The sequence below is a fragment of the Pochonia chlamydosporia genome, chromosome 7 (genome assembly GCF_001653235.2).
Source record: "Pochonia chlamydosporia 170 chromosome 7, whole genome shotgun sequence".
In the NCBI taxonomy this organism is placed as follows: Eukaryota; Fungi; Ascomycota; class Sordariomycetes; order Hypocreales; family Clavicipitaceae; genus Pochonia; species Pochonia chlamydosporia.
Window position 1 is genome coordinate 1,708,980 of NC_035796.1, and position 27,020 is coordinate 1,735,999.

Consider the following 27,020-nt stretch of genomic DNA (forward strand, 5'->3'; position numbering starts at 1 on the left):
TTTGCGATGGAAGGGCAATTGGAATTGGTGTAGAGGGGAGATTGTGGGAGGAGAGAAGAGAGAGTTGGTGGTGAGTGATGTTTAACCTTCGGGGAAGAATGGAGATCGGAACCGGATTTTTTTGGGGGAAAAGCACTCAGAGCTGGGGAGCCGATTTCGGTGGTGGAATTTGTGAGTGCGAGGGTCGGCGGTAGCGACTCAGACTGAAGTGGACAGTAAGGCAGGCTCTGGACACTCAGTGCCAGGCTGCTTGAGGTGAGTGCTTGTAGTGGTTGCAGTGGCCTGCAGTCAGGGTCAAGCTTGGACTTGCTTGCGTGCTGGCTGGGGCATGGCCGGTATAATTGATGCTGCTAGTGGCAGATTTGGAGACCCACTTCTTCAACTGACGGGCTGTTATTGGCGCAATTCGGTACATCAGCACGCTTAGCATCCACTGAACCCACTACAGCAGAGGGCAGGGGTCCTGTCGATGCAGCCCAGCAACCGGAGCCTCGCTTGTGCATCGTCACATCAGTCAATTGATCCAAGATTTTGCCCAGAGCTCCAGATGTCCATCACCAACAGGACCAGTCATCCAACGGCTGTCAAGCGGTGATGGCAATTACCTCGAGTCTGACTGGCTCTCCATCTTACCAGCGCATTTGCCAAGCACCCAAAACATCCGTTAAAGCATCAATATTCACCCTCAATCCCACCAACCTTCCCATCCGAAGATTCAAACAAGACCGTATATCCAGCTGCAAAACCCAAAATCACAAACAACCGCAAATCACATTAAACAAACTCCATCCTACCCATCACAACACACCCGCAACCACTTCAGCATCCCTCAACCCTGAAGTCATCCTCACCCCGTCCCCGTCAGCCCAAACCAGCATTGTATGACTTTCCACACCTCCGAAGTTGCCTCCGGTCTGGGTCCAGTCCACGTCCCGCTCCGCTTCCGCACCAGTTCAACGAACAACTTCCTGGTACATGTGAAAATGGTGGCGCCAGTCGGTGTGCGACTCCGAGAACCGTCGAGGAATTTGATCCTGCTGCGATCCATTGTGCATTTCATGAGTAGGCGAATGCCCTTTTGCGTACTCTCTCTCTCTCACTCCTTTTTTTCTTTTTTTTCTGTCAACGGGTTTGTGTTGGGATAATGAAGCGACGGTGAGCGGCGATCGTTATGTAGCCGAGATGAGCGACGACGACGCACAAATTGCCCATTGCACTATGCGACAGTTCGACGGATAGTTTGGAGTGGGCGTCTTGAATGCGCTCGTCGTTCGGTCGACCAGAGGTGGCATCTGTAGCCATGCGACTCGAGCATATCCAGCCTGGGAACTTGCGAAATGATACAGCGACGCATGCTCCAAATGTACATATCTGCAGGGGGACAGTACCCCAACTATTTTGTTGAACAGCCATCCATGCAAGATGAGAGCGAAAGAACACCTTAAGAGTCGAATAATATCACATCGAGCCAAAATACAAGGCCAACTCCTCATTGCCAAATCCCACACCGTCCACATATTTCGCACTGCGACTCCAAACGAAAATCAAAAGGATGTATGTCTAAGCCAACAACTATGCTAATTCGCTATCCCCACCGACACCACAAATGCCAGTTTCCCCAATAACCTCACTTGCTAAAAACGATAACCATCCTCTATGATGCACGTCGAGAACCGCAGCCCAGCAGATGCTTTTTGCCTCGTCCCGCCTGTATGTACCATCCCAACGCTGTTCAAGCACCCCCAACCCGTAGAGAGTGCCGATATATGCTCCTCCCGAAATCGCCTTCCATCTTGGTGTTCAACCACCATCCGTGGCTCATTTGAGTACCCGATCGTATGGCGTGCCCTTAATGCTTCCTCCGCCCATGGACGTTCGAACGTTGCGCTTGAATGCCTCTCTGTTACTCCGCAAATCCTCAGCAGCTTCCTTGTTCAAAGGGTCTGATGCGTTGGGTTCCAAGAACAAAAACTATATCCAGGAATTAGTATTCTCCCATCAAATCCCGCCGGACAACGTTGCGAGCCCAGCCGCCAACCAAAACGATTCAACACTTAGGCTACGCTGGATCCCACGGTCCAAACACAACAAAGGCAATCCATACCTGCAATCCCACTATGACCGCATTCAAATTCAAAACCGGCTTCCAGTCCTCCCTCAAAATGTTCAGGCACACCTTCCCCTCCAAATCAATATTCGGGTGATAAATCTTCTCCCTGCACCTTACTTTCGGAGGCTCGTGCGGAAAGTTCTGATTGATCGCAAAGTCGAACGTAAATCGGCCGCCCCGGTACATACCCTCGTCAGGCTCGATGGTCAAGACAAAGTTGAGAATGTCGTCTGGGTCGGGAAACTCGGTTCTCATCGTTGAACCAAGAGACAGCTCGGATAAATCTTTTGAAAGGGCCTTTTGTCAGCACACGTGTTTCTCTACGGGCGACATTTCCGCAACCCGAGGCTGTGAGCTCGTAACCAGTTGCCAAGCGAGTGTAGTTCTGCTGTAGATGTGAATAGCATAGGTAGTGCGCATACGAACCCTTTTGAACTCTCAACTGCGCGGCCGTCACCTTCTTCTTCTTTCCTCCGCCAGCTTGGCCCTCTGCATTCTCCGCCAGCTTCTGCTCCTTTTTCTGTAAAACGCGCGAAAAGAAAGCACATTAGCCACAAGGATTCTTCAAGAAAGCTGGATTCTGTTAAAAAAGAGCCATCCATACCATGGACCATATCTTCAACATCTTGGTCGGTCGTTAATGGCCCCGCCTTAGGAGGGGGCCGAACTTTGGTGAGGAATAGAGAGCTCACGTCTTGAGCAAGGGGACGAAAATGTGGGAAATGGAAAAATTAGGTACGTAGAAGCAGAGGCCTTTAATAGGTCAAAATTCGTCAACAAATCGTCAGAGGGACAGTCATATGCAGATGCTGAGGTGGTGGTGTTTGCAGGTTCTTGGTTGGAGATGTTGGTGTTGGTCATGGTCTGTCCATGTTGCCACCAGGCACCACCCAGAACTGAACAGCCCACCAACCCGCGCCCGCCAAAGCAGAAACAAGCATGACGGCCGATAAGATAAGCAAGACCAAGCAAGTTTATCCGCAGTTTACGCGACCGGTACAAAGAAACAAAGCTCTAGCACCAGTTCAAAGTTCAGAATGACGCCATTGTCCCGTTTGAAGTTATAAGATGTTTGCAAAATGATCAGTGCATTTGATTGCTTACCTACCTAGGTAGGTACTTACATCTCGCCGGGAGAAATAAATTCAATGGGGCAGCTTAAAATCGTCTATACGTAAAAAAATGATATTTCCCATGCATTAATACTTAATACAAAAACGTTACAAAGAGAGGTATTCGCATATGAGCCAATTTGTCTACCGTCGACTTTCATGATGATACCTGCCAAACACCACCATTTTTCTTTCCAAATGCTATTCCACCGTCCTTGCCATGTACGCCTTATCTGCGAGCGAAGCAGCACATTATACCCGTCTTACCCAAGAACCACAAGAATCCAATGAATCGAACAATAGACAATGCAGCCGTTGCGTACAGCAGGAACTTGAAAAAGTTGGCAGTACGAACAGAAGCGGATTTCTAAAACTTGTCAGTACATGAATTAATTCGTGATATGCAACGGCAACACTCACTCCGATGCCAAATGAGTTGAAGTTGTCGCTGGTAATAACAACCACAAGCAAAATATTGGAAAAGAGCCAAGAAACAACCAGGCCGGTACGGAAGGATTTGTACGAGTCCTCGACGTCCTTCTTCTCGATTTCTTCCACATCCTTGAAGGGCGCAAGAGCTCGTCGGACCGTTTGTTCAAATTGACTGTCAATATCTTCTTGTTCCTTTTCGATTTCCTCCACAACGACTTCGTTCTTTTCGCCCTTGGTTACATTCGCAGATGGAAGCGCTTCAGCTTTGTCTGAACCCTTGGTTCCCCAGGAGACATCGTGCCAGTTGTTGAAGGCATAGACCATGAGAATGTTGATGTAGGTGGACATGAGAAGCAGATAGTACGGGAAGGAGTGGAACATGTGCCAAGGGTCGAGATACAAGAACGACGCCAGGAAGTAGAGGCCGTAAATGGTGATCAAAGCAATGAGAATCACACCGGCTGCACTAGAGCCAGAGAAGAAACTACGCACGAAATCCTCGCTGGAATCGAGCTTGATCTGTTCCGAAATGGGGTCCTTGAAGGCTCGGGCAACCAAGTATCCAGACAGGACAAGAATATATCCTTGGATCAGGCCGAATATCATAAATGAGGCAATGTATGTGAACTTGGAGCCCTTTGGCCGGTTACCCAATGCCAGAATAAACTGCAGGATGACAAAGGCCAAATACAGGTACTTGAGCAGCGCATTGATAATGGGCGTGGCTGCATCACCAAAAGGCCAGCCGTGGTGCTCTGCGGCATTAGAGGAGGCGACGACAGGCGTACCGACCAGATCCATGATGACAGTAGTGGTGAGGTAGTAAGAAGCCAGCGAGAACCAGGAGAAGATGACGTTGAGAACGTTGTAAATCATCTGAATGTGGAAGAAGAACATGCGAATGATGTTGTGACCACTCTTGTACAGTCTTCCGAAATGCATGAGCGAATACAGAGAGGCAGCAAAGGAACCGTTCAACCAACGTCGACGCTGGCTGATGAACTCGGCAGCACCCTCAGGCACATCGGTCTCACCCTTGGCAGCCTTGATATAGGTCAAATGCCATTTCTGGCCGGCCTTGGCGACAAGTTCGAAACACAGAATACGATCTTCAGCCAAGAACATGTTCTTTTTGAAGATGTTCATACCGTCAATACCCTTCTTGCCAAGGATTTTGGACAGCGTGTGGTCACCATGGAAGTACTGCTCGAGGGGGCGGCCCATGATGGCTCGGAATCGATAAGCAGAGAAGGCACCAGGCAAGACGGAAACGTAACCGAAAGAACTCTCCAAAGGTTTGTCAAGAATATTGGAAATCTTGTACTCAAAGTTCTGGACGGCAACAAGGGGGTTGATAAGCTTCTTGCCTCCCTTGCCCAACATGGCGTGAATCTCACCACAAGCGCCACCGAGATCCTTGTCGTTGTAAAATCCTTCCCAGAGCGCGAGGAGGGATCGAGGGCTAGGTTTCGTACCGGCGTCGATGAGAATTGTGACTTCGGGATTCAGGATTCGGCCAAAGGCGTTGAACAACCATCTGTGGGAATTGATCTTCTTGCTATTCTTCTGCTTGAGACAGAAGATGAACTGCACGGGTGGCAGGTTCTGAGGGCTGTCGCCAGTTGGTCGAATCAGCTGCTGACTGGGGGTCACGGACAGCTGACTGGTGTATTCAAAGATGTGAGCGACGGTTTCCTTGCCGTCAACGTCCTTCTTGATGACACCGTCCTGATAAACACCAACAGTAGCAAGAACGTCAAGCGTGTTCTTGTCGGCCTTCTCAATACCGTCAAAGACCAGGCAGACAACAATCTTCTGCCAGGCCGGGCCACCTTTGTTCCAGAAAGTAGACTTCTTGAGATTAACTATATCTCGAATATTCTGCATAACACCGTGCAGTGTTCGCGACAGCAACACCTTGTCCTCGTTGTAGTAGGTAATAGCAATGAGCAGCTCTGTATGTCGGTTATACATACGAGGACGCAAATCGTAACCATTCTTCAGGGTAAAATCATTGGGGTCGCAGGTGGCGGCGGTGTATCGCATCTTCATGAACTCTTCGTTGCCGCCTTCAACATCACGGTAACGAGGCTGAACAGCGTTCTTGATGGCGCTTGGGACGGGGTAATCGATGCTCAAGACGGATCCTTGTACCAGCTTGACTTTTCTGGTGTTGTAGCGCTTCAGACCGCCACCCTGGCTCATGCCGCCAGGCTGCTGCTGTCGCTGCATCCAGCTCTCTTCCTCATCATGCACCGCCGAGAGAGGGCGATCATAAGGGTTGCCAAACCCCTGGGCTTGTCCATACTGACCAAATCCATTATCATTGAAGCCACCAGAGCCAGCTGGAGGGAGTTGTGATGCATTAGGAGCATACGACTCGGTAAGACTGTAGGCGGAGACGGGTCGGTCAGGGGGCGTGCCAGCACCAAGACGGTCGTGATCGTAGCCGTGTGGGGGAGGTTCATTTAGCAAATAGCCACGGGCATCCTCATCATGGTCATGAGGAGGGATGTGATACTGTACAGGATTGTGATTAGCTTTGACGTGGAGAACGGTTGGCGATGGAAAGGAAATGCTAGCATACGTTGCCGCCCGACGGGAGATCTTGCATTGGGTGTCCGCCATATTCATGGCCCTGGCCCTGGCCGTGACCTTGGCCGTTGTATGCCATGATGGGATCAAAAACCAAGTTCTCTCGAGCTCGAAATCGCGGATGTAACTATTCGGGTAGAAATGTTGACGATGCTCAAGAAATAGTTGGTTCGGTAAATACCGACTCGAAGAGATGGGTGGCTAATGAGAAAGCTGTCAGCCCTTTTTTTTTTTGTCCCTCCTTCGGTTGTTGCAGTTAAAAGGTCCGCGTGGCAGGCTGGTGCTGGAGCTGGAGCTGGTGTTGGTGCGTACCGTTGACCTCTTCAATTCCAGAGCAAGCAAATCAGGAGGCGGCTAAAAAAAGAGCAGGCGCCCACTTCACGCAGCAGCTGCGGTCAAGTTCTTAGCGACAAGGCCCCGACTCGGGAAGCTACGTTGATGCCGCAGCTTACGAGAGGATGATGCAGCTTACCCCTAACGAGCGTTGAAAGTTGGGTGCAAGATGGAAAATGATGTTGCTGTGCTGTGGGAAAAAGGGGAGAGTTCCACGACGAGCAATGATGAGGAGTAAAAAGTATGGAGAAGAGGAAGAGTAGCACGAGGTGCTTGACCAAGGTCAGGAATAAAAAAAAGAGGTCAATGTATGAGGGACCAAATCAAGGCGGACTCAGGGGATCGTTCACAGAGAAGGCGATTTTTTCGGCGATCCCCTTGACGTGCGGCTTGGGCTGTCCAGTGAAGTGCCAAGTACCTAGGTAAGTACCAAGTACCTTTGACAAGGCAGCTCTGCAAGTGTGTACTTGCTAACCTCGTTCACTTGACCTGACCTGACCAAGACCAGACCAGTCAGCTGCAGCCAGACAGGACCAGACCAGACCTTGTTTGTTTCACAGCTCTCACGCAGCTGATCGGGGTTGTCTCGTCTTTCTTTTCATGCAGTCCATGAGCACCACCAGACCAGACTCGAACAGACCAGATAAAGTATTATAATAACTTTGCAAAGCAGTGCACAGCACCAGATGGCACCGGCCGCAAGTCAGCATATGCCGCAGCAAAGGAAAGACTCCATCGACACGCAGCAGACGTAACCAAGCATATCAGCATGAGCCAAAATAGGGGACTGACGCTAGCATGGGCTGAGCCACGCTCTCGTGAAGCTTGGTCTCGCGTACGTGGAATTGTTTACGGGGCCTGGCACCAATTTGCAAAGACAGAGAGGCCTGACCTCGTTCCTCTGTCGCTGCTGGCTTTCTTGGCCATGGCTGCTGGCTGGGCTTTCTTCCGTGGGTCCATCCGCCTCCTTCTTTGCCTCCAATTTGGTGTCTCATTGGAATAGCAGTTGGCTTCCCTCCTCCCTGACACACGCTGGGGACCACCCAATTCCCGGCACGACCAAGGAATTTCAAGATCAAGAATGACGACGTCAGACGAGACCCACTGGCAAATGGAGCCCTCCTTGACCCTTGGTCAAGCAGCCGTTTTCCGACCATCGTGTTGTGCGTTAAGCTGGTGCATGCAGTGAGGGTCATGTTCACCAGCAAATACTCCGTAATCTATCTGGAAATTAAACTTCTCCCTCGCAGTTCCTGGTCGTTGAGGGCAGACAGTCTAAGTACAAAAACCCGGCTATTTTGTTCCCTGGGTACGGAGGATAGTACGTACAACGAAGAATGACCGACTGACTCCTTTTCCTTGCATTTTGGATGCCCATCCTGGCTTGTTGCACAACAGGAAGACAAATTGGGACACGACCATTAGGATGGAGCACCCAGAGTACGAAATGCTCCATAGCTACGGAGGCCCCAGAATGCATGCCACTCTACGAGCTCATGCAACCAGCCCAAGTCTACTCCCTACAACGGGTGACCTTGTGGCGGCCACAGACAGTGGCAAGCGGCAAAGTGGTTAGCCTGGAAACATCAGGTTTTCGGTGACAATCTCGAAGAGTTTGACATCAACAGACCAAATGTCTCAAGCCTCCTCCAATAAGGTTGTTTGGGTGGCAGTTGGACACCTCCCAAACAGTGAGAGCCGCCTCTTTGCAACCACCAAACGCCAACCGTTGTGCAATTTGCCGATCTCCCATGGAAGCTTGGCACATGACAAAACTCCAGCAAGCCAGTTCATAAAGCCAGGGATTGTTCTATTTCCCGGGCTGGTCATCCTGTCATGCCATCACCAACCTCTGCTAATAGTGTGTAAGAGTCATATAGAAGATTGTTCATGCTTGAATCAAGCAGTCATCAAGGAGAAGAGACCCTCTGTTGGTCGACTTCCGAAAATCGATGGCAGGAACCAAAAGTGGGTAAACGGTTGGAATGCCCAAAGCTAAACCCGTCAAGTACCAACTGGCATTGTCTCCTGGGAATAGCCGAACGGATCTACCCCAATTGGAAGATGGGCGAAACTCAATCCATCTTCATGTGAACAAGGCATGGACGCCAGATTTTCAACACGCATAATATCGCCATCTCCATCAGGAATACAAATACGTTTCCGCAGATTTTTTCATCCTTCAGGGTCTGGGTGCTACGAAAGACTTGTCTGCTGTTTCCAACACGAGGATACCCACCTTTTTGCATTACAAGATTGAAGGGTGATCTCCCAAAAATAGCACTGGCGGAGCTTGAACCGTGGAGCAACACTTGTTGACGCCCTGGACGTGGCTGGTGGATTACCAGTTGACATTCTGTGGAGGCGGTGCACTCGGCCCGGCGACACCCAAATGTTCAAGTGTTCGAAATTGCGTGTCAGGCGCTTGCTTCTGCGATGGACAACTATCGGCAATGTCGAATCCTGTGTTCCGTATCCGATTGTGTGTATGTTTTCAGTGACGTTTTACGTCAGTCATCTGAGCCAAGAGCAACGTTTCAATCTGTTTCATTAGACGCGCTGCAGGCGGCTGGCGCAAACTACGAATTCTCCGATCAAACGGCAAACTGACAAACAGCCTTCTGCTGACATGAGAACAGAACGGCAATTTGCTCATAATTAGCCATCTTTGGAATCATTCGAATATAGAGCCTTTCAGACAAAAATACACCTGTATTTGTAAAAGTACTAGTCTCTGATACCGTACTCTCTGGCTGGCGCGAACACAACTCAGACGCAGCAAACATCGCGATTTTGTCATGAGGTTATGTGATCCAACAATGGCCAAACAACAATGTAGAACTTCATGAACCCTGGCCTGGCATGCTCTGCAGTCAGGACGGCCAGGAGTAAGAAATTTTGGTTACATCTCACCCTATGGATGGCCAAGTTCCTCTCTATCTGGCTCAACAGATGGATGTGACGTAACGATGCCGGATGGTCAAACTTTTGTCTCAACCTCATCCCTTCAGATCTCATGTTGCTCGGTAGTAACACCCCCAGACCGGAAACCCTGAGAAAAGTTCGCCCCGCACCAGGGGAGACGAAGGCTGTCTTTTAATGCAATTGGTATTCTTGTGGGGTAAATGCCTGCGTGTTACTCGGAGGCGTAGCTGTCGGGATTCGACCAGCACAGGGTAACCTACACCACGGTGCTTGACAATGTAAGTATATACTCCACAGCGAGTAGATATATCGTGCTTCGTATGGTCTGTAAGCCAGCAGCACTACTTGCCTGTGTCAGGATTGCCAAATGTCATGTCTCCCTATGTCCTTTGATAGATATATTTATCTCAAGCTCTTTTGCAGCCACTTCGCTCGGTGGCCTATTTATGTCCCGTGCTCAACTCGCCGATTTGGTTCGATTGCAATAAAGATATATTTTGTACGGCCCATTCGTGTGGTCGCCATGGCGTGAAGGGATTTGTCGCTGGGCCTCATATACCGCTGATTGACAAAGTCGGCGGAAATAACATTGTCAAACTCATTACTTTCATCTCCAGCATTAGCACGGTTTGCGTAATTCGCAAGACTCAAGTGATAGACTTGAGACATCCGAGCTAGAAATAGGGAATGTTGTGGCACAATTGGGGTCATGTCAAGACTCCTGGACTGGAGGTTGTAATGGCGTCCATGAGCGGCGGGTCAGGCTCACGTTTTGTGATAGACGAATTAATGCTCGGGATAGATTACACAATAGCTACTACATGTTGTGCAGCAGTAGTGTAATCTATTGAACAGTTGAGGAGAGGCTTTGGAGATTTCTCGGTTTTGATGTAGGGTTTGGAAGAGGCATTGCGACGATTTGGTTCGACTTGAGCATTAGCGTTCGGGCTAATGATTGACTTACAGGACACATATAGATGTTGCAGAGAAATCACTGTTTCATCTAGTATCTGGATAGGGCTAGATAGACAGGCAGGTCAATCGCTTCTCACAGCCTGAACCACGACAATACACATACCAGAGGAAGGATAGCAGCCCGAGTCGAGCACTCCATCTGACCAAGCACACCTCTGTCACAACTGTGCTGCAAGTCTCAACTGTTCTGCACCACCAGCAAGTCGCCTTTGAAGAGTTTTACAATGAGTCGACATATTCTCCAGCGAGGCATATAAGTACCACCTTCTCTTCACCATGACTGGTTGAACATTCCCAAAGTGGCAGACATACAGACTTGTGCCACGCGTTTCAAACTCAAGCGGACCAGATAACGTGTGGTTGAAGTCGCCCTCCAGGCTCCGCTCGATTCTCCACGCCCCCGGCTCTAGAGCGTTACAGCGAAATTACTGGAGCCCAGGATGACATGTCGATGGTTGCTCCATTGCGGCCCCTTTTGCGGCTCCGTGGTTCGTGGAAACCGTTCAAAACTGGAGATGCCAGACTTTTATGCGCATGAATGACTTTTGCGGCAGTTGCAGGTCGTCTCTGGTGATTCGTCCACGAAAGAAAATTGGCTCATAGATTTCATGTATCTTCCTTGTGGAGAAAAACGTGCAGTTCGAAGCGTGCAATATCAGGGTCTGATTATTTCAACGGCCGCAAAAGTTTGTTGATTGGATGAGACGACTTGTGACGAATTGGCCCAGAACCATCGTGGCCGCGGACAGGCTCAAAAGTGTTGCTTGGGCATACTTGGGATTGGTTCGATCTTTTAGATCATGCTGAAACCGGGACGTTTCTATCAGTTTGTCCGACTTGAACCCTTCACATACTCACATGTAGCTTTTCGGTGCCGTTCTGAGCATGCCAGCTCGGCTTTTGTTTGCCGTGGAGCCGTTACCCGCGATTTCATCTTTGAACAACACAATGCCGCGTCAGCAACAAAGAGCGAAGTCGCACATTCCACATCCAGTTTTTGAGTCTTGGCACGCGTGCGTTGGTGTGCATTTTGGAGTTCGGGAGCACTGAAATCTCGCCCTTTGTGTTTGTCGGTCGCGAACTGGGTACAGGGCACATTCCTGTTGGCGATACCAGCGCGTAAAGTGAATCGTGACGGGGCTTGTGGCACGCTGCTGCCGTACATACCATGTGAAAGTATGCTTACCCGAGCACCGTACATTCTGCACCTGATCGCACTTGTTTCTTCTGCATTGAATGGCAAAATGGCTGGAGAATTGAACACCAAATTCTTCCATGTCCAACCGGATGAAGATTGCATAATCACAAGCAGACGAAGAAGGAAGCTGGGTTGTGTGTTTAGCGCATGTCTGTACGGTGCCAATCTTTGCAACCAGGAAGAGCTCGTACTGTTTCTGGACAGGGCCTCCGAACATTGGCCGTTGCACAGAGCGGGGATATTGGCACCCGTTGGGCGCACACTTCAGCGCAAGCTCCAGCAACTTTCAGCCTGTACCTGAAGCAGCCCTCGCTATCGGGCGCCACGTACAGGGACCGGCTGCAGGCATTGCGCACTGTACAGCGGTGGTTAATTGCATCACTAAGCCGCAAGCGTACTAGCGCCTGTGTGCCCCTGGTGCCTTCCATACTGGCTAAAAGGACAGTGATCTGGGAGACACAGCGAATCAACGTTGAGAAATGGTCTGGCATCTCGCCCAACCCGTCAGAATTACAGTGGTTCTCCCGTATTGTGCCTGGCTTGGCTGGCTCATCTGGACCAGGGCAGGGACAGCCGCTCCGTCTGGTCAAGGCCAGGTCCCATCAAATCCAATCCCATCCCAGCCAATCCAGAGCAGTCTCCATCCTTCCCAGTGCCTCCTCTTTCCCTCTCGTCCCTGTTCACATCCAGTCTCCGTTTCCCCTTCCCTTCCCGTCTCCGCTCGAGTGAGACCTGCACTGGCTCTCTTTGCTTCGTTCACCATCCGCCTCGACTCAACCGTAGCAACCCAACGCCTCGCGAACCGTCGAAATTAACCTGCTTCTTGCCAACGTCGAGTTGACAAGCTCCCTTTCTTTCTTCGGTTCATCAAGTCGCCAAGGTCGATGATGTCTTTCTTTTAACCGCAAACGTCCTCCAATTCTATTATCAGTATTTTCATTCTTTGTCAAAGAGCTAGCCTCCCCGTTCACTCGTTATCCGCACTTTCGTTTCCATTTCTTGATTGCGGCTTCGCTTGCCCTGACGATCAGCGACGCCGGCGCTGTAAATCATAACAATAAAAGTTTTGCTGTCAACATTCTGTCGGCTGCGCCGCTCCAAAGTTTGTCTCGACTTGTCATCCGAACCGTTTGAAGTCGTCCTTGCTTCCCCTCCGGTGCTTTGCCTGCGGCAACGGAACCCTTTCACATCAAACACCATTCTACAGTGTCGACGTCTCAATCTCGGCGTCCTTCATCTCTCGAAATGATTGAGCAAACCCCTTATTTTGTCGCCAGGGACGTGGCAGAGGTGGATGAGAGTATGTTCATCCCACATCGTGACCAACGACTCTTGATGCCCTTTGTTAACAGTTACCAGTTCTCAAACGCCTCAGCCTCAACCGACGAGACGATAAATGCGTCCAGTGCGACGACACTTCGAAGCTCAAATGTCCCGCCTGCCCCTCTGGCGAGAGCTGCCAGTTTACCGTCCCTGTGAACTGCTCACAATGCCCCAGATCATTCTGCAGTAAAGATACCACCCCTATTGGCAACGGAGGCGATAGTGGCGGTGGTGATAAAGGCAGTAGTGGCCCCAGCGCAGGCCCAATTGCAGGAGGTGTGATCGGTGGCCTTGCCGCCATCGCCATTATCACGTATCTCATTTGGAGATTTGTGATCAAACCGAAGCGAGCGTCGAACCCTCATCAGTCCGTCTATGAGACGGAAGCCAACCCTAGCCGTAGCATTGAAAAGGACAATGCATCGAGAATGACCCGCCGGTCATCAACGCACACGGTGCACTCTATCGCTTCAACAGTTCTCACACGAGCCTCCAATATTATCCAAATTGCTTACATCCCTGGTGTCACCAACCGAGCCACGCCAACTTCACCGACCGTTCTCGTTCCGCCTGTTCCTCCGATTCCCATGCAACATTCCGAGGGCAGCCGCGATAGTGCCCAGGATGATCAGCACTTCTTCGTCCCAGGCAACCTTCGAGACTCCACATACTCGGGCATCTCGTCATTCTCCGACCGCACCTCGTATGCACCGCGATCCAGTATTGCTTCCACCATCTACGGCAAGCAGGCTCAGATTCAAACACCCGCCCAGACTGGCATGCGAGCCAAGCCTACTGTTGTCAGCGTTAAGTCCGCTGGCACCAGTTCCCCCAACACGCCTCCAGTGCCGTCTATCGACTTTGAGAGGTTTGGTCCTGGTCGCCCTGAGAGTGCAGCAAGCAACTTCAGTGTCGGCTCAACATATCTGAACAACGCAAACACAGCCCAACACGGCCGAGCTCAAGTCGTCAAGCTTGGCAGCGGATTGAAAAAGATTGAAATTGCTGCCAGGTCTGATGCCAGCGTCTCATCAACGTCATTAGCATCCGCTTCGTCCAAGGCTAGCTCAGGTGCCATCCCTATCGTTGCAGAATCACCATCAAGCGACCAAGGGCCGTTCTCAGACCCACCGGAGCGAAAGGTCAACGTAATCAGCACTCCTACCTTGGGATCTGTTATGGAAGAAGCTGAAGAGCGCCGAGGAGTCGACAAGTCTGACAGACCCGGCTCCGGGGACCGTGGTCGAAGTCCCTTTAGCGACGCCCATGCCACCAAGGACTGAGATCGTTTGCATCTGAAAGCAGACATCTGCTGTTAGCGGGGAATTTCACTACACCCCTCGGCACCAACTACCAAGTACATATATTCTTTTTCAGTTGGTGGCTAGAGCGGAATTGGCTACTTTTTTATATTCTTCTAGCGGGATGGATTATACACATTTTTCTTTTTGGCTTGATTACGAAAGGTTATGGCGTCCTTGCGTTGGGTTTATATGCTTGGCTAGGAATGGATGAAGGAACGGCATATCAAAGCTAGTAGTACTTATCTCCTACCACGTGTGTTTATTTATTTCTTTGGAATAGAGACGACGGTCAAGTTTTGGATATTTCCATTTTTGAATGCAGTGTGAAGCGCTTGGTGTCTAGTTACCTGTTGCTTGTTGAACGTGTCTCCTAAGGTTTGATGTTGTGGTCGTGAGTCTACGAGTCTGCTGCTTGTAATACATAGCATCTTTGGCAAGGAAATTAATGACAATTTCAGTCCAGCGAAAACAAATCGGCTTCACAAATTGGCTTAGTGGACTACGTGTTGGTTTGGTGATCGATCTACGTATTGTCTCACTGACATGCTTCACAGAAGGCACTTACCCTGTACCTACTGGCCCATCTGTGAGCTATTTTCACAGGTGAATCTAGGTTTCAAAACTCAACGTGGCATTAGACCAATGTTTTTCCATTTCAACTTACACTCTATTGGCTAGTAGAACTATGACAGATTATATACGTAGCTGGAGGGATAGGTTCCGCGTCCAGAGACAACCAACGTAGATAGTGGTCAGTGCTGTAGTTGGAGATCCGCACTTTAACGGCATGATTTGGCGATCATCTTGATCTACTGGTTTTCAGAGTACGGATTTCTCTGCACTGTATGGTATGGAATAGATGGCTTTGCATATGCAGTTGTGCTTGAACGGACATTGAGGGGACATAGGGTTACTTCAATACTGGGTAGATTTGGATGGTTGACTCCCCAGCCAGATCGTGGGTTTACATCAATCAAAACAGCTAGGGCAGGATGTTTCATCTGAGCATCAAAGCCACGAGGCAAATCCGATAATTCATAGCATGGATGTTTCAACAAGAGGCCGAGTTCATCACACACCCACAGTCCGTTCGGCAACTGGCGCTTGTTATTGCGCAACAACTCCCTCATTTGCCGCAGATAATCGCAATGGACATACTGCTTAGAAATCGAGATTCGGCAGGCCAGATGGCTGCAGGCACATAACGCATGCTGTCGACGCCCCTCTCCAAGATATAACGGACAAAAAGAAAACTTGTCCTTCTTTCTTTGGACAGCACGGCAAGACGCTGCATGCAAAGACCGGGACCGGCACCGGGGAAGTCGGGGAACCTCTGCGGGAGTGCATGTGTATGCGGTCACCCACATTGTCACATGCAGGGAGGTCCAAAGCGGACGAACAGGTGTTGGTGAGTGAATTAATGGACCGGCCTTTAATGGAAATAGGAAAGCCGGTGGAAGTAGAATGGGCGGTGATGCGGAATGCTTTGCGGCCAGCGGGATGCATCTTTTCGGACAAGACTGGTGGTTGTGTGGCTGGAGGTTGTGGGATGTATTGGGCCACGACTAAGACATATACTTGATTTAGATATATCAGGATACTTGGTGGACCAATCGTGTTTTGAGTTTTGCGAGTTTGACCGAGTCGTTTTGTTATTTTCGCGTTTAATCAATGTCCAATATATCAAGGATCTCGCTGTAGTTGGGCAATATTCGCTTGTGCGATGCAGGAGGAACCCATGCCGCGGACATTCGATAGTTTTGCCCGGGTAGGACCCCCGGTGAAGGCGCTAATTTGGACCAGAAAAAAAAAACGCGGTGCCCTTGACGATCCGCATGGCAAGCCTGATGGAACGGAAGCCACAGAGACGAAAGGGGATAACGATGGCCTTTTATGCCACACGGGTTTCTTCGGTGATATTGGATGGTGGCTCCTCCGTTTCAAAATGGGGGATGAGCCTTGTGAAAGGACGACCTCACTTACCCCAGAGATTTTATGGAACCTGGGCGACTTGGCCCCCTGTTTATGGAGCTATTGGCCATGCCGCGACAAACTTAAAATATGTAACAGCAGCCCCCGAGTCTGCAGCTCACCTCTACCAATGTGCCACCAGAAGGAGATGGCGTTTTGAAGCGGAATTAGACGAGGAACCGAGCCGTGAAGACGACAAGCCAGATTGGATTCGGCAGACGGTGAAGGAGACTAATGCGTGGGGGTCAGAGCGCCAGTCGTCAAAACCACATGGGAACGGGAGCGACGTCGACCATGGCCGATGGGGATGTGATGGCTCTGGCTCACGGAACACGGCTCCGTCATTTGTATTTGTTTTCGAGGTGGTCGTGGTGTACGAAGTCCTGTAGCTTCTTGTGGAGAGTGCCCAAAGCAAAGTGAAGATGGCCATTCGCTGTGGTACGGGTTGTGCTTGGGCCGCCAATCGTGGCATGAGCACCTCATTTGTGCGAACCCGTCAACATGGCATCGGCTCGGACGTAAGATCTGGTTGGCGTTGGCGTTGGAGCTGTCATGTCTCGGAGATGCAGGCCCCGCTTACTCCATGCTGTCGAGCTGATCTCTATCGAAATTGTTAGCCATACACGCGATCTTCACCTCGACGTACCCACAGCGGCACAACTACCGTTTACCAGTCGTATTCGATATCCATATCCAAGATCTGCATTGAATGAATTTACCCACCCAAAAATGACTCAAATAGGTAGTCTTCTTCGACATCAGGATGCAGAAAGCCGGCGAATCGAAGGCGACGAGCAGGGAATTGGCTGTCCATAGGCCATACACCAACCAGCAGTATCTACGACCATCAACAACGACTTTGCAGAAGGTTAGTTTCTTCATAGAGCCTAGCGCTAGTGCCGCTATTACTGTATGCGGTCGAATAATTGCAAATTGTCTGTGATATTTGATATTCGGTGTAATGTGTATGTATATTGCGGCTTGTATTATCAAAGGCTGTGTGCGTAGGCGTGGATTCATCGGTGAGCAGGGGAACTGCATCAGCTCGTCTTTGCCAGGGCCAGGTCGTGTTTGCAAGGGTCGTTCCTAAGGTTAGTCTAAGGTGTCTGATTGAATACCTGGTTAAACCGTCACTTTGTGGTATGTTTGAGATCCTAGGTATAGGACATTAGTTCTCGATGACCGTATGAACCTCGACTCAAAACGTTGTGACTGGGTGACGATAACAGCAGATGTGCCTGCAAGAACACAGCATTATCATCAAGTAGAATGGATTTTCTTTTATAAAAATGACATTTATGAGTGACAGCAAGTGTAGCTGGATACGACAATGTAGTAAAATGCAATCAATTGATACTGTGGACTTGCACGTTCATGATTGTGGCATTCTGCAACAGGGCCATCAAATCTGTGACTGTTTGGATTCTCCAGACGTCTGACAAGTCCATACGCTACTTCCTTCCCAATTGGCGAGCATCGCTCTTGTCATCTCACGATTCCTCTCGCTTAGCTTGGCCATGACACTTGCCATAAGGAAGGAGCCTGACATCGTGACAGAAACGGAAGGAACTACCTCCTTCTGCCCCAAGCACAAAAACTTTCTCCCCAACAACCGAGAAAGTCTTTCGTTTTTCCTCCTTAACACACACAATCCGAGAAAATGGCAATCATCTCATCCATCTTTGGCCACTACCCATTCATCATTTCTTTTCCAATCCCGGCGCGGTCTGGGGGAATGCCATTGCTTGGGACTCAGCAGTCATCGAGGTCAAGTCCTCCGGGAGGAAGCCAAATCCCCCGAACGTGATGGTCATCATTGTCCCAAGTTGGCTCTAAATGCAGGCGGGGTGTTCAGTCCCCGTACTGTTCCCAGCAGAGCCTAGATAAGACCTCAGTCGCAAACTGGGCATGATAATGAGGGTCGAAAGACCCAATGATTTGGTCAGCGTCCAGCGCCCAGGATCAGGGTGAAATTTGTGATACATTTCTCTCCTCAACGTGATGTGTTGCGTGTGAATGTTCAGTGAGCTCAGTCGTGATGCATCATTGCCCTTGAATGAAATGTTGTGAATGTCCCATGAGATGCCAACCTCGCCCACACGTCCCCTCCACAGTCAAGCCAATTTTCACTGTCCATTTCCCATGCCCGTGAACATTGGGCGTTGAGGTAACATTGAATCCTCTTGGGTAGGTGCCCGTGTACCTAGGTAGGTGGAAGAGACTCAGAATTCAAGGACCGTCGAATTGCCCCTGTCACTTGATGACATGTATGTCAATGGAAATGTTGGCTCGGTTGCCGCATATGGAAGGATATTGAGGGTGAAGTTTGAGCTATATTTTCCCAAGTGTTTGTAGAATATTTATGCTGCGCTAAAGTCTGGGAACCTTGTTGAAGCCTGGCGCCGTGGAAGGTTTGGCCGTACGAGTTTGATTCGTAGCAGCAAAGGCAAACCAGTCCAGATGTCTGCTTGTAACGCCAGCTGCCTGTCACCTGCCACTTGCCAGCTGCAGCTCGCAGCTGCACGACTGACACAAATCTGAACAAATTTCATTTCGCTTCTTCAACCTTGACTTTTGCAATGTCGATGTTGATGCTCCTCGGAAGTCTACAACAGGCAAGCGCCACAAATGCCATGCAAAAGTAACAAGGCTACCTCGAAGCTTGACATCAGCCTTCACCTCACCATGACTTCTTGGAATTGAAGACAATTTCCCTTACCATCACCTTGACCGAAGCTTACATGCATGGTATATATCTCCTGACATTTATAGGTCCCTCAACTCAGCTCCCGCAGCCATTATGTCTCCGAAGCGTCGAAACCCAACAAGGATTCTAATCCTCCTAGCTTCGACATCAGACGGGCCGCCCCATACCTATTCGAACCAAGCTTTACCCCCTCAAAATCTTCAAATGTGGTGGGCATACGTCAAACCGAACTCCCAACCGTCAAGCAAGGTCTCGTGCGTCAACGAGCAGACCAATCCAAGTCTAATTCGCCATAGACCAGGCTAAATGGGGTGTGGCCATGCTTTTACACCAACCCTTTTTGACACACAGGTGGTGTGCTCCTGAGGAACCCTCGTTGGTCCTAGTGCGCATTTATGTTTCTTCGCCAGAGAAACGAAACATTCCCGATATGACGAAAAGCGTCTTCTGCCACATGCACTTCATCCCAGTCTCTACGTGGGCAAAAGACGCACACATATGCACCCACAAAGTCTGAACCTGTGGAAACATGTTTCTGGAGGCGTTTACTTAAAAAGTGGCGCACAAACAGCTCGAACGACCCTACGCCGAATTTGTCTATCCGCGTTATCCAAGCACCCGTTCCCTCAGAGAGTACTGACAAGTGTGGTCGGGAAACCCCCATCTCATGTGCCGCCGTGGCCGCGGAGGCGGCGCCTAGGCTGATGCGGGTAGGGACGGATGATGCGCACTTGCGCAGAAAACTTTTATAGCCCCAAAAGCCAAGAGTGCTTCTGTAGTGGAGTTCTCTGTTTTTGGGTTAAGGGTGGTTTGCTGGGTTGTCGCCATGGCGTCTTGGGTCGGACGAATTTACGTGTCCGATGGGTGGTTCCTTGAGGGGGGAGCAGCAGGATGGACATGAACAGGAAAAAAAAAAAACGGAAATGGTTTGGGGGTTCTGTTCTTGGCCAACGAGATGTGACATCGGGGAAGCAAATTGGCGCTTTTTTGTATCCTTTGCAAGCACCCCTCCTTTTTTGTCTGTTTTGGTGCTCAGACGATATGTATGTGCTTGGTATGGGAGTAGTTGGGCTTGTTTGTTTGGTGCGGCATGGGATGGGATGCTGGTCTGCTGGGATGGCAATCCGCATTCCCCCTCTCTTGTCAACGCTGGACTGGACATGGACCTTGACGCTTCACATGCTGACTGGAGTTTTGGTGATGGATCGGAGTCTCGCGGGGCCGAAAGTGGTAACATGAGCGACGGTGACGGCCCCTCCCGGCTGTCAGGTCCAAAACTGGGGTTCATGGCTCTCGCTCTCGCAAACTCTTATGGCCGGAAACCATACAGACGATGTGATGAAGATGTGATGAAAATGGATCGAGTGCATCTACTTCCGGACATCACGGGCGACAACGTACTGCTGAACCATATTGACGCAACCCCTGGCAAGTTCTTCTAGTTCATGTGTATCTTGGTGTCAAGTCATGTCTTTCGATATGTTCTACCTCGGCTACCTGACATGTTCCTCTCCTTTGTTCCTCTCGTGCTTCCCAAGAAGGAAGCAGAGTGAGAACAGAAAATGTAATATCCAAAAATCCTTGAAAATACTATAGACAGGTGAAGCAACTGCCGCCATCCGCCGTCCGCCATCTGTTAACCCCAAAGCTCCACTCCCTTCGTTTGTTTCCCTGCTCTTCTTCCCGCGAGGGCAAAGTGATTCTCTGAATGTTGAGGTGGTGGTAAATCCCCTCGTGAAAATGCCGAGGGGGTTTGATACCCATGTAGAGAGAAAACAGTAGTGAAAAGTCAACATGAGTAAAAATTGCCATGAAAATATGAAAAATGGGGTGAGTACGTGGATGGATGCCTTTTGTGCTAATCAACAGGACACAACTGGATGTGGACGCGGAGCCCCTCAACACACAACTTCGGATCCCAATATTTGAGTGAAGAGTGTTCGAGGCAGCCTTTGCTTGGCAGGCTAGCATGTCTTGCGAGCAACACCAAACTACTAGCTTCGTCATTATTTCCAAAAAAAAAACCTCTCAGCGTGACGTACAAGAGAGCTCCGAAAATATTGATTTTGCAAAAAGAAACAAAAGATTAGAAAAGAACCGAGAAAAAAAAGGGAGGAAACAAGATGCTGAGACAGCTCGAGGCATAAAAACAGGTCGTCTCTTCATATCGGCCCTCAAAGATAATCGTGACGGCATCACCAAGACCAACAAAACATAGCAGAAGTAATTGTAAATGTCGTCAAAAATACCTAGCGCCCCAGAATATGCCTCTTTTTTTGGTTCATACGCCATTCGCCGGTTCAGGTGATGTCGTTCGTTCATTGCTGGGATGCTGCATCGTCAAGTGGAAAAATTTCGGTGGAAACACCTAACCATCAATCGCTGAAAATTAATTCCACCCCCCCTTCTGGCGCGGGCGGGTCGTGTCCTTCATGATAGAGTCTTTAATAGAAATGTGCTTTTTTGTGTGTGTTTTGCGTTTCATTACTGTATGGGGCGTTCCTTTGTTGAGGAGGGCGATTTGATGGTGGTCGGGAGGGTAGCGTCAAATTCGAGACGGAACCAAGGGGCCACGGAAAAAATGCTTGTTGACCCCTCACCAACCACCACCCCTCCCCAATCGCCTGCGTCCCACAACGGAGGATTGAGGAGGAGGACGAGGAGGATATCGTGAATGAATGAACTTATTGTGCTCATAATACAATGCACTTTTTGCTCTTCTCGCCATCCTTGTTGCGCCGATATCTCGGTGCTTCTCGCTCACGCCCGCCAATGTCACCATTGCCTGTTCGTGAGCGGCCGCTCGAGCCACCCGGCGGGCGAGACGCTTGTTGCCGCTGTCGACGAAGGATCCTGACCACATCGTAGAATGCCTTTTCAACATTAATGCAGTTCTTTGCTGATGCTTCAACAAATTCGCAGCCCAGTTCTCTAGCCAGTGCGTGCCCTTCCTGTGTAGATACCTCACGCTCTGTGACTCTGTCACTCTTGTTGCCGACTAGCATGATTGGCGCTGGCATCTGAGGGCTCGCGGCAGAGAGGGGTGAGCCCGGGTACGATGGTGAAGATGCGCAAGATTCTTTTACTCGTTGAATCTGGTGGTGAAATCTCTTGATGCGGGTAAATGAGGAGCGAGAGGAAATGCTGTAGACGAGGACGAAACCTTCGCCATCGCGAATCCATTGGTCGCGCAGGGCTGTGTATTCTTCTTGCCCTGCAGTGTCGAGAACTTCGAGCATGCATGGTTGGCCGTCTATGACAACCTGCTTGCGATAGGAATCTTCAATCGTCGGGTCGTACTGTTATTATACTGCATCAGCTAGCCATACTCAGGACACAGGTTTAAGCTTCCCCGCCTCCGCCTTCCGAGGGTGAAGATCGTGGGGACATTGGACTAGAGACTCACAGTTTCAACAAAATGTTGCAAACATAGTTGAATGGTCAATGCTGTCTTTCCCACGCCGCCATCGCCTAAAACCACCAGCTTGTATAGCACCATACGGCCCGCCATGCTGGGCGAAGAAAATTCGAGCTGTGCGCTGAGAGGGTAGCCGAGAGGAGAGCTGTAGCAGAGGAAACACTCGTCCTTGACAGGACAAGCTGTCGATCAGGAGAGAAGGGGAGGAGGTCGGCCCAGGACAGCTAGGTGTCGTATCGGGAGCTTGGGGAGGGAGAGCAGCGTTGTGAATGTGCGGCTCCAAGTCAATGGGAGAGGACAGGAAGATGGCCAGGTCAAAGATGAATGCTCAGGCTTAGAACAACACTCTCCAAAAGATGTTTCTGAGGCGTTCTGCCTGTGGTGGGAGCTGCTGGACTTGGGTTGGCAGAGGGTCTAGTGGAGTCAGTGGGCAAGCGGGTCTTTGCTGCTTTGTATGGAGTAGAGGCGCAACAAGGGAGCCACCAACAGAACAGAACAGAACAGAGCCAGTCAGGAATGGTTGGTACATGTACTCCATATGAGCTGCAAATGCTGATAGGGAGACGAGACCACAGGCCGAGGAAAGACTGGCCACCAGGACTGACAGGTTCGCAGCTAAGATGCTGGATGCACATGGAACTCTGTTGGAGTGCACGGCCGGTTGCTGGAGGATATCCTGCACTGGCCGGGGGGGGGGGCTTGTTATCCAGGGCTGATCTCACATAAATGGCTGAAGTTGATGCCGATGTTGGACACAGAGGAGAGGCAGTATTTAGTATTTTGCTGGGGACAAACCAGACAGCAAAAGGGAGACTGAGGTAGTGGTCGAATGACGAGAAGTGGTTTTGGATCTATAGATATTGGAATATACGTGGCCGTCAGCCAAGCGTAGTATCCTTGTCTCTTGCAATTGGTCTCTGCCATTCGTACAACCCATCACAGAGGTAGCAAGTCACCACGGCGGCTGGCATTGTTCGATACTGAAAAAGCCGTGCCAGCGTGATGTTCAAACTCGCCTTCTTCGACACGATGAAAAGCGAGAGCTGGAGAGTGGCACCGCCGGGATGTGGTTGGGGGTGGAGGCTGTCCTGACTTCCCTGCCTTCTTAGCTCAGGCATCCAGTGGATCGCTTGGTCTCTTGGTCTCTTGGTCTCTTGCTCGCCGCTGTAAGCAAACCCAGGGCCAGGCGAGGAGGCGAACCCAGGCCATGTTGGCCAGGCCTGGAGCTGGAGGGGGCCTTGAGGGGCCAAGCGGGTCCTCCCTTTGAGCAAAGCGACGGGGCAAATGCAATCGCACTGCAAATAGCGCAGATATGAGGTTAGATGGTCTTTGTTCCTTTTGTGGTGTGGTCATATCGACTGGCGCTTCGGGAATCGACCAATATAAGAATACTGTTGGCCGCTTTGGTGTCTTCGATGGTGTTCTGGACAACGTATGCTGTCATATATTTGGAGCATGTTTGGCCTGAGAGATGCGTAGGAAATATACGCAAGCAGAAATGTAGAAAATCTAACAATGGAGGCCCTATTTTCATGTTGAAATCAGCTCAGCAAGGAGGCGTTTACGCTATGTGTATCCTACCTGTCCAATCATTGATACGGCAGGTTCCCTGCCCGGCTTCAACTTGAACGAAACCACAAGCAAGGGCAAATCAATATTGGCAAGCCTGCCAACCATTGATATCGAGTGACCACGAGCGACTCACACATGGTCTGGCATTCTTCGAGACATATACGCGCAAGCCGCCCTATTGGTAAGGCTGCAATACTCAGTGCCACGTTTGGTTGACTTCAATTCGCGATAGAACAGTGTTATTCGGAGCAACTTCTTTAGGTAAGCAAACGGAACACTGTCAGGGTTTCTGTCACTCCCTCAAAGAGGCAAAACGCCATGTATTGCCATGCCGATGGTGAAGGTGTCGCTTGTCGCAGGTTGCATGTTGCATGCTCTGTTTTGCACCATCTAGTCAGTACTCTGCAGTGCTGGACAAATAAAGTATGCAAGTCGTGGCGCCAACAAAAGCTCCACGCTTGACACAACGTACGTACTCTGTACAATAATACGCAGTTTGTCGATCTACGTCGTTGTGGAACCAGAGTGGTAGCTTGGCTGATGGCTAAAGAGGCATCCCTGCAGGTCTGCAACTTTGCACCCTCCTACGCGCAACCAATTCAGGTCACCCATGGATCTCGGTGGTCCAAGCAAGCATCCGGGCGGGTCTATTGCTGCGATTCAAGCATCCACTGGATGTCAGCCACTGGTCGTCGTTGTGTTGATACCATCTCACAGTGGATGCTTTGTCTTTGCCGTGGCCAGTTTGGCGAAGGAAAAGCAAGGAGATTGTCTTCATCAGCTTGGAGGCGATGGGAGAAGGGGAGAGAGGAAAGAAAACGAAGCTAAAGCAAACCAACACTGTTTGAAGCATGTTTGACACCGAAGCAACGTTTGGGTGCAATGCAAAAGCAAAGCCTTACATCGAGTAAAGTTGTATCGGGACTACAAAAAGAGAAGGGCAAACGTGCGGGCAGCAAGCAGGTGCTTCGTGGTGGTGAGATGGAGAAGAGACATGGATCTTGACAGACACATCTGGAAGCAAAGCAAAGCAAAGCAAAGCAAAGCAAAGCAAAAGGCCAGACTTCAAATGGAAACATTGAACGAACGAAGGAAGATTTGAGCACAGAAGGCAGGCGCAGCGGCAAAGTAGCTCCTGCCTCTTGGCAGACTTGGGCAAGGGCCATTTGTGGTCCTGGCGCTTGCCAAAGCCACCTTGCCAGTGCCCAAGCGCGCATGAAGCATTGGAGACCAGTCTGGTTGACTTGACTGGACACATTCCAATCAACCAATTGACCAGTCCAGACTCGACCAGCCATGGACTCGACATGACTCCGCCCACTTCTGACCAGTTCAAGTCAGTCCAGTCCAGCCGGCCTCCCAGTCCGGTCCTCATATCTCGCATCTCAGTGCTTCATCGGAACTCTACCATATTTTACCGTACCGCACTGTACTTACTGTAATGTGCCTGTCCAATTTTTCTATTCCGATCAGACCTTTTAGACCTCCGTACTTCCGGGCCTCTGCTCCTGCGGCCACACGTCTTGTGCATACGGCTGTCGTTCCGGGCGCTGGTTTGACCACTCGTCTGTTCATGTTGCATCAGCACCTCGCCTTGTTACTTGCTGCTTGGCGCCTGGCTTCGGAAACAATGCTACATGTAATAGTCCGTTCGTCAATGCCCTGTTTTAATTTTCATTCGTCCGCCTCGCGACGTTCTGGATTTGCCACTTGATGTTGCTACCATGTTGCTACCAGCCAGACTCCCTCAGGCAACCCGACAGCATTTGCATGGCACACGCATCGGCTCCAACGGAATGGCCACCAAACAAAAAGACCCCGACTGATCTGGTACTGGGAACTTTAGAATGAGTGGCCCCCGTCCCCTGCAGATTCCTCGGTTCATAAACTCCAAACAGGGCCGTGCCGCCCAACCGCAATACATGGGTTCCATGGGTTGATGGAGAGTTTTCCGACTATCAATATTGTATGGATAATTTTGCCAACGATTTGGATATGGTCTGCCCTGGATCAAGCCGGAACCCCACATATTCTCGTATCATCCTCTACACTTCGTTTGTGCGCCAATAGTCGAACTTGATATACTCCACCGTCACGGCATGTTCAGCTGACGAGATGCTCTGTTTGTCTCTCTGTCAGCGCAGACTTGATGACTTTTGATTCGTTAGAGGCACTCTACGGAGGTTGCCCAAGACAAAGATTGTCGATCTACAGCTTGTTGAACCGCACGATCCGCTAGTGCGATGCAAATACCCCGGTTGGCCACACAGCGCAATGTGTCGTTAAGTCGCATTGTTCACCTGATCAACTCGCTGTACAGATGCAGTGTTATTGGGTCAACCACAGTTTATTCGGAGTAAATGCTCAAAATTAGCAACTTCGACCACTCTTCCCGACTCCTTATGATACATTGCCAACACATGAATCCAACTCTGTTCCCAGTGGTTACTCCGAGGTCGAGACACCACGAGCCTTTGTCTCATATCCCATCTTTTGCTGTCTACTCTGACCAAAACCTCGGATCATCCGCAGGGACTTATATAAGACATGCTATGACGTGGGCACTACCTGGTGCCACTGGCCATTCGTTGAAACTGCTGTTACGGAGAACTCACCATGTAACCTACGGCCCGGACTTGGGACTTCTGATTAGGTGTCGTCAGGTAGGGTCTTGACGATGTTTGCCGCTTCTTCGCGCCCATGACAAATCCTCTGTCTCAATATTCACACGGACGGTTTTCCCCTTCGACTGCTCATGTCTGTTCGCTGACCGGATAATATGCACCTGCGAGACAAAGTAAGAGCCAATGCAGTGCAACCGTGTCTTGCCTTTCGGTGTTGGTTTTCTGTATTGAGGTAGGCTTGCGATACGCTGGCAGTTTACCCAACCAGAAAGTTCTCATGAGTCGTGTTACTCTGACTGAATCCTGACAATCCTAACTTATATGAAACCAACATCAACAACAAATAGCCGAGGCTGATTTCATTGTAGCATTTGGAGTAATCGATGCCACTTTACAGTGTTTTTGTGCCTTCCACGTGAGA

At 50.1% G+C, this 27,020-nt stretch overlaps 11 protein-coding genes across 11 annotated transcripts; 5 read left to right on the forward strand and 6 right to left on the reverse strand.

The window, feature by feature from the left end:
* Positions 1-1,818: 1,818 nt before the first annotated feature.
* On the reverse strand, positions 1,819-2,735 carry VFPPC_07403 (NEDD8-conjugating enzyme Ubc12; the record flags this gene model as incomplete). The annotated part of the gene is made up of 4 exons (XM_018286266.1): positions 1,819-1,971; positions 2,105-2,394; positions 2,537-2,630; positions 2,715-2,735. 4 exons carry the CDS (start codon positions 2,733-2,735, stop codon positions 1,819-1,821), a joined length of 558 nt encoding a protein of 185 aa, XP_018139585.1.
* Positions 2,736-3,451: 716 nt separating this feature from the next.
* Positions 3,452-6,328, reverse strand: VFPPC_07404 (chitin synthase G; the record flags this gene model as incomplete). Its single annotated transcript, XM_018286267.1, has 3 exons — positions 3,452-3,589; positions 3,643-6,174; positions 6,242-6,328. The coding sequence occupies 3 exons, from the start codon at positions 6,326-6,328 to the stop codon at positions 3,452-3,454; spliced, it is 2,757 nt and encodes a 918-aa protein (XP_018139584.1).
* A 3,050-nt stretch (positions 6,329-9,378) lies between these two features.
* Positions 9,379-9,600, reverse strand: VFPPC_16574 (hypothetical protein; the record flags this gene model as incomplete). The annotated part of the gene is made up of 1 exon (XM_018294327.1): positions 9,379-9,600. The coding sequence occupies one exon, from the start codon at positions 9,598-9,600 to the stop codon at positions 9,379-9,381; it is 222 nt and encodes a 73-aa protein (XP_018139582.1).
* Positions 9,601-9,951: 351 nt separating this feature from the next.
* On the reverse strand, positions 9,952-10,218 carry VFPPC_16573 (hypothetical protein; the record flags this gene model as incomplete). The annotated part of the gene is made up of 1 exon (XM_018294326.1): positions 9,952-10,218. One exon carries the CDS (start codon positions 10,216-10,218, stop codon positions 9,952-9,954), a length of 267 nt encoding a protein of 88 aa, XP_018139581.1.
* A 1,087-nt stretch (positions 10,219-11,305) lies between these two features.
* On the reverse strand, positions 11,306-11,782 carry VFPPC_18114 (hypothetical protein; the record flags this gene model as incomplete). Its single annotated transcript, XM_022429770.1, has 1 exon — positions 11,306-11,782. The coding sequence occupies one exon, from the start codon at positions 11,780-11,782 to the stop codon at positions 11,306-11,308; it is 477 nt and encodes a 158-aa protein (XP_022285182.1).
* A 1,143-nt stretch (positions 11,783-12,925) lies between these two features.
* Positions 12,926-14,286, forward strand: VFPPC_07406 (OPY2 protein; the record flags this gene model as incomplete). The annotated part of the gene is made up of 2 exons (XM_018286269.1): positions 12,926-12,980; positions 13,040-14,286. 2 exons carry the CDS (start codon positions 12,926-12,928, stop codon positions 14,284-14,286), a joined length of 1,302 nt encoding a protein of 433 aa, XP_018139580.1.
* Positions 14,287-17,795: 3,509 nt separating this feature from the next.
* Positions 17,796-18,161, forward strand: VFPPC_18115 (hypothetical protein; the record flags this gene model as incomplete). The annotated part of the gene is made up of 1 exon (XM_022429771.1): positions 17,796-18,161. One exon carries the CDS (start codon positions 17,796-17,798, stop codon positions 18,159-18,161), a length of 366 nt encoding a protein of 121 aa, XP_022285183.1.
* Positions 18,162-19,845: 1,684 nt separating this feature from the next.
* Positions 19,846-20,427, forward strand: VFPPC_18116 (hypothetical protein; the record flags this gene model as incomplete). The annotated part of the gene is made up of 1 exon (XM_022429772.1): positions 19,846-20,427. One exon carries the CDS (start codon positions 19,846-19,848, stop codon positions 20,425-20,427), a length of 582 nt encoding a protein of 193 aa, XP_022285184.1.
* A 1,251-nt stretch (positions 20,428-21,678) lies between these two features.
* Positions 21,679-22,496, reverse strand: VFPPC_14226 (ras-2 protein; the record flags this gene model as incomplete). Its single annotated transcript, XM_018291995.1, has 2 exons — positions 21,679-22,284; positions 22,392-22,496. 2 exons carry the CDS (start codon positions 22,494-22,496, stop codon positions 21,679-21,681), a joined length of 711 nt encoding a protein of 236 aa, XP_018139577.1.
* Positions 22,497-24,293: 1,797 nt separating this feature from the next.
* VFPPC_16572 (hypothetical protein) lies at positions 24,294-24,803 on the forward strand (the record flags this gene model as incomplete). Its single annotated transcript, XM_018294325.1, has 2 exons — positions 24,294-24,344; positions 24,471-24,803. The coding sequence occupies 2 exons, from the start codon at positions 24,294-24,296 to the stop codon at positions 24,801-24,803; spliced, it is 384 nt and encodes a 127-aa protein (XP_018139576.1).
* A 1,532-nt stretch (positions 24,804-26,335) lies between these two features.
* On the forward strand, positions 26,336-26,650 carry VFPPC_16571 (hypothetical protein; the record flags this gene model as incomplete). Its single annotated transcript, XM_018294324.1, has 1 exon — positions 26,336-26,650. One exon carries the CDS (start codon positions 26,336-26,338, stop codon positions 26,648-26,650), a length of 315 nt encoding a protein of 104 aa, XP_018139575.1.
* Between the last annotated feature and the right edge of the window lie 370 nt (positions 26,651-27,020).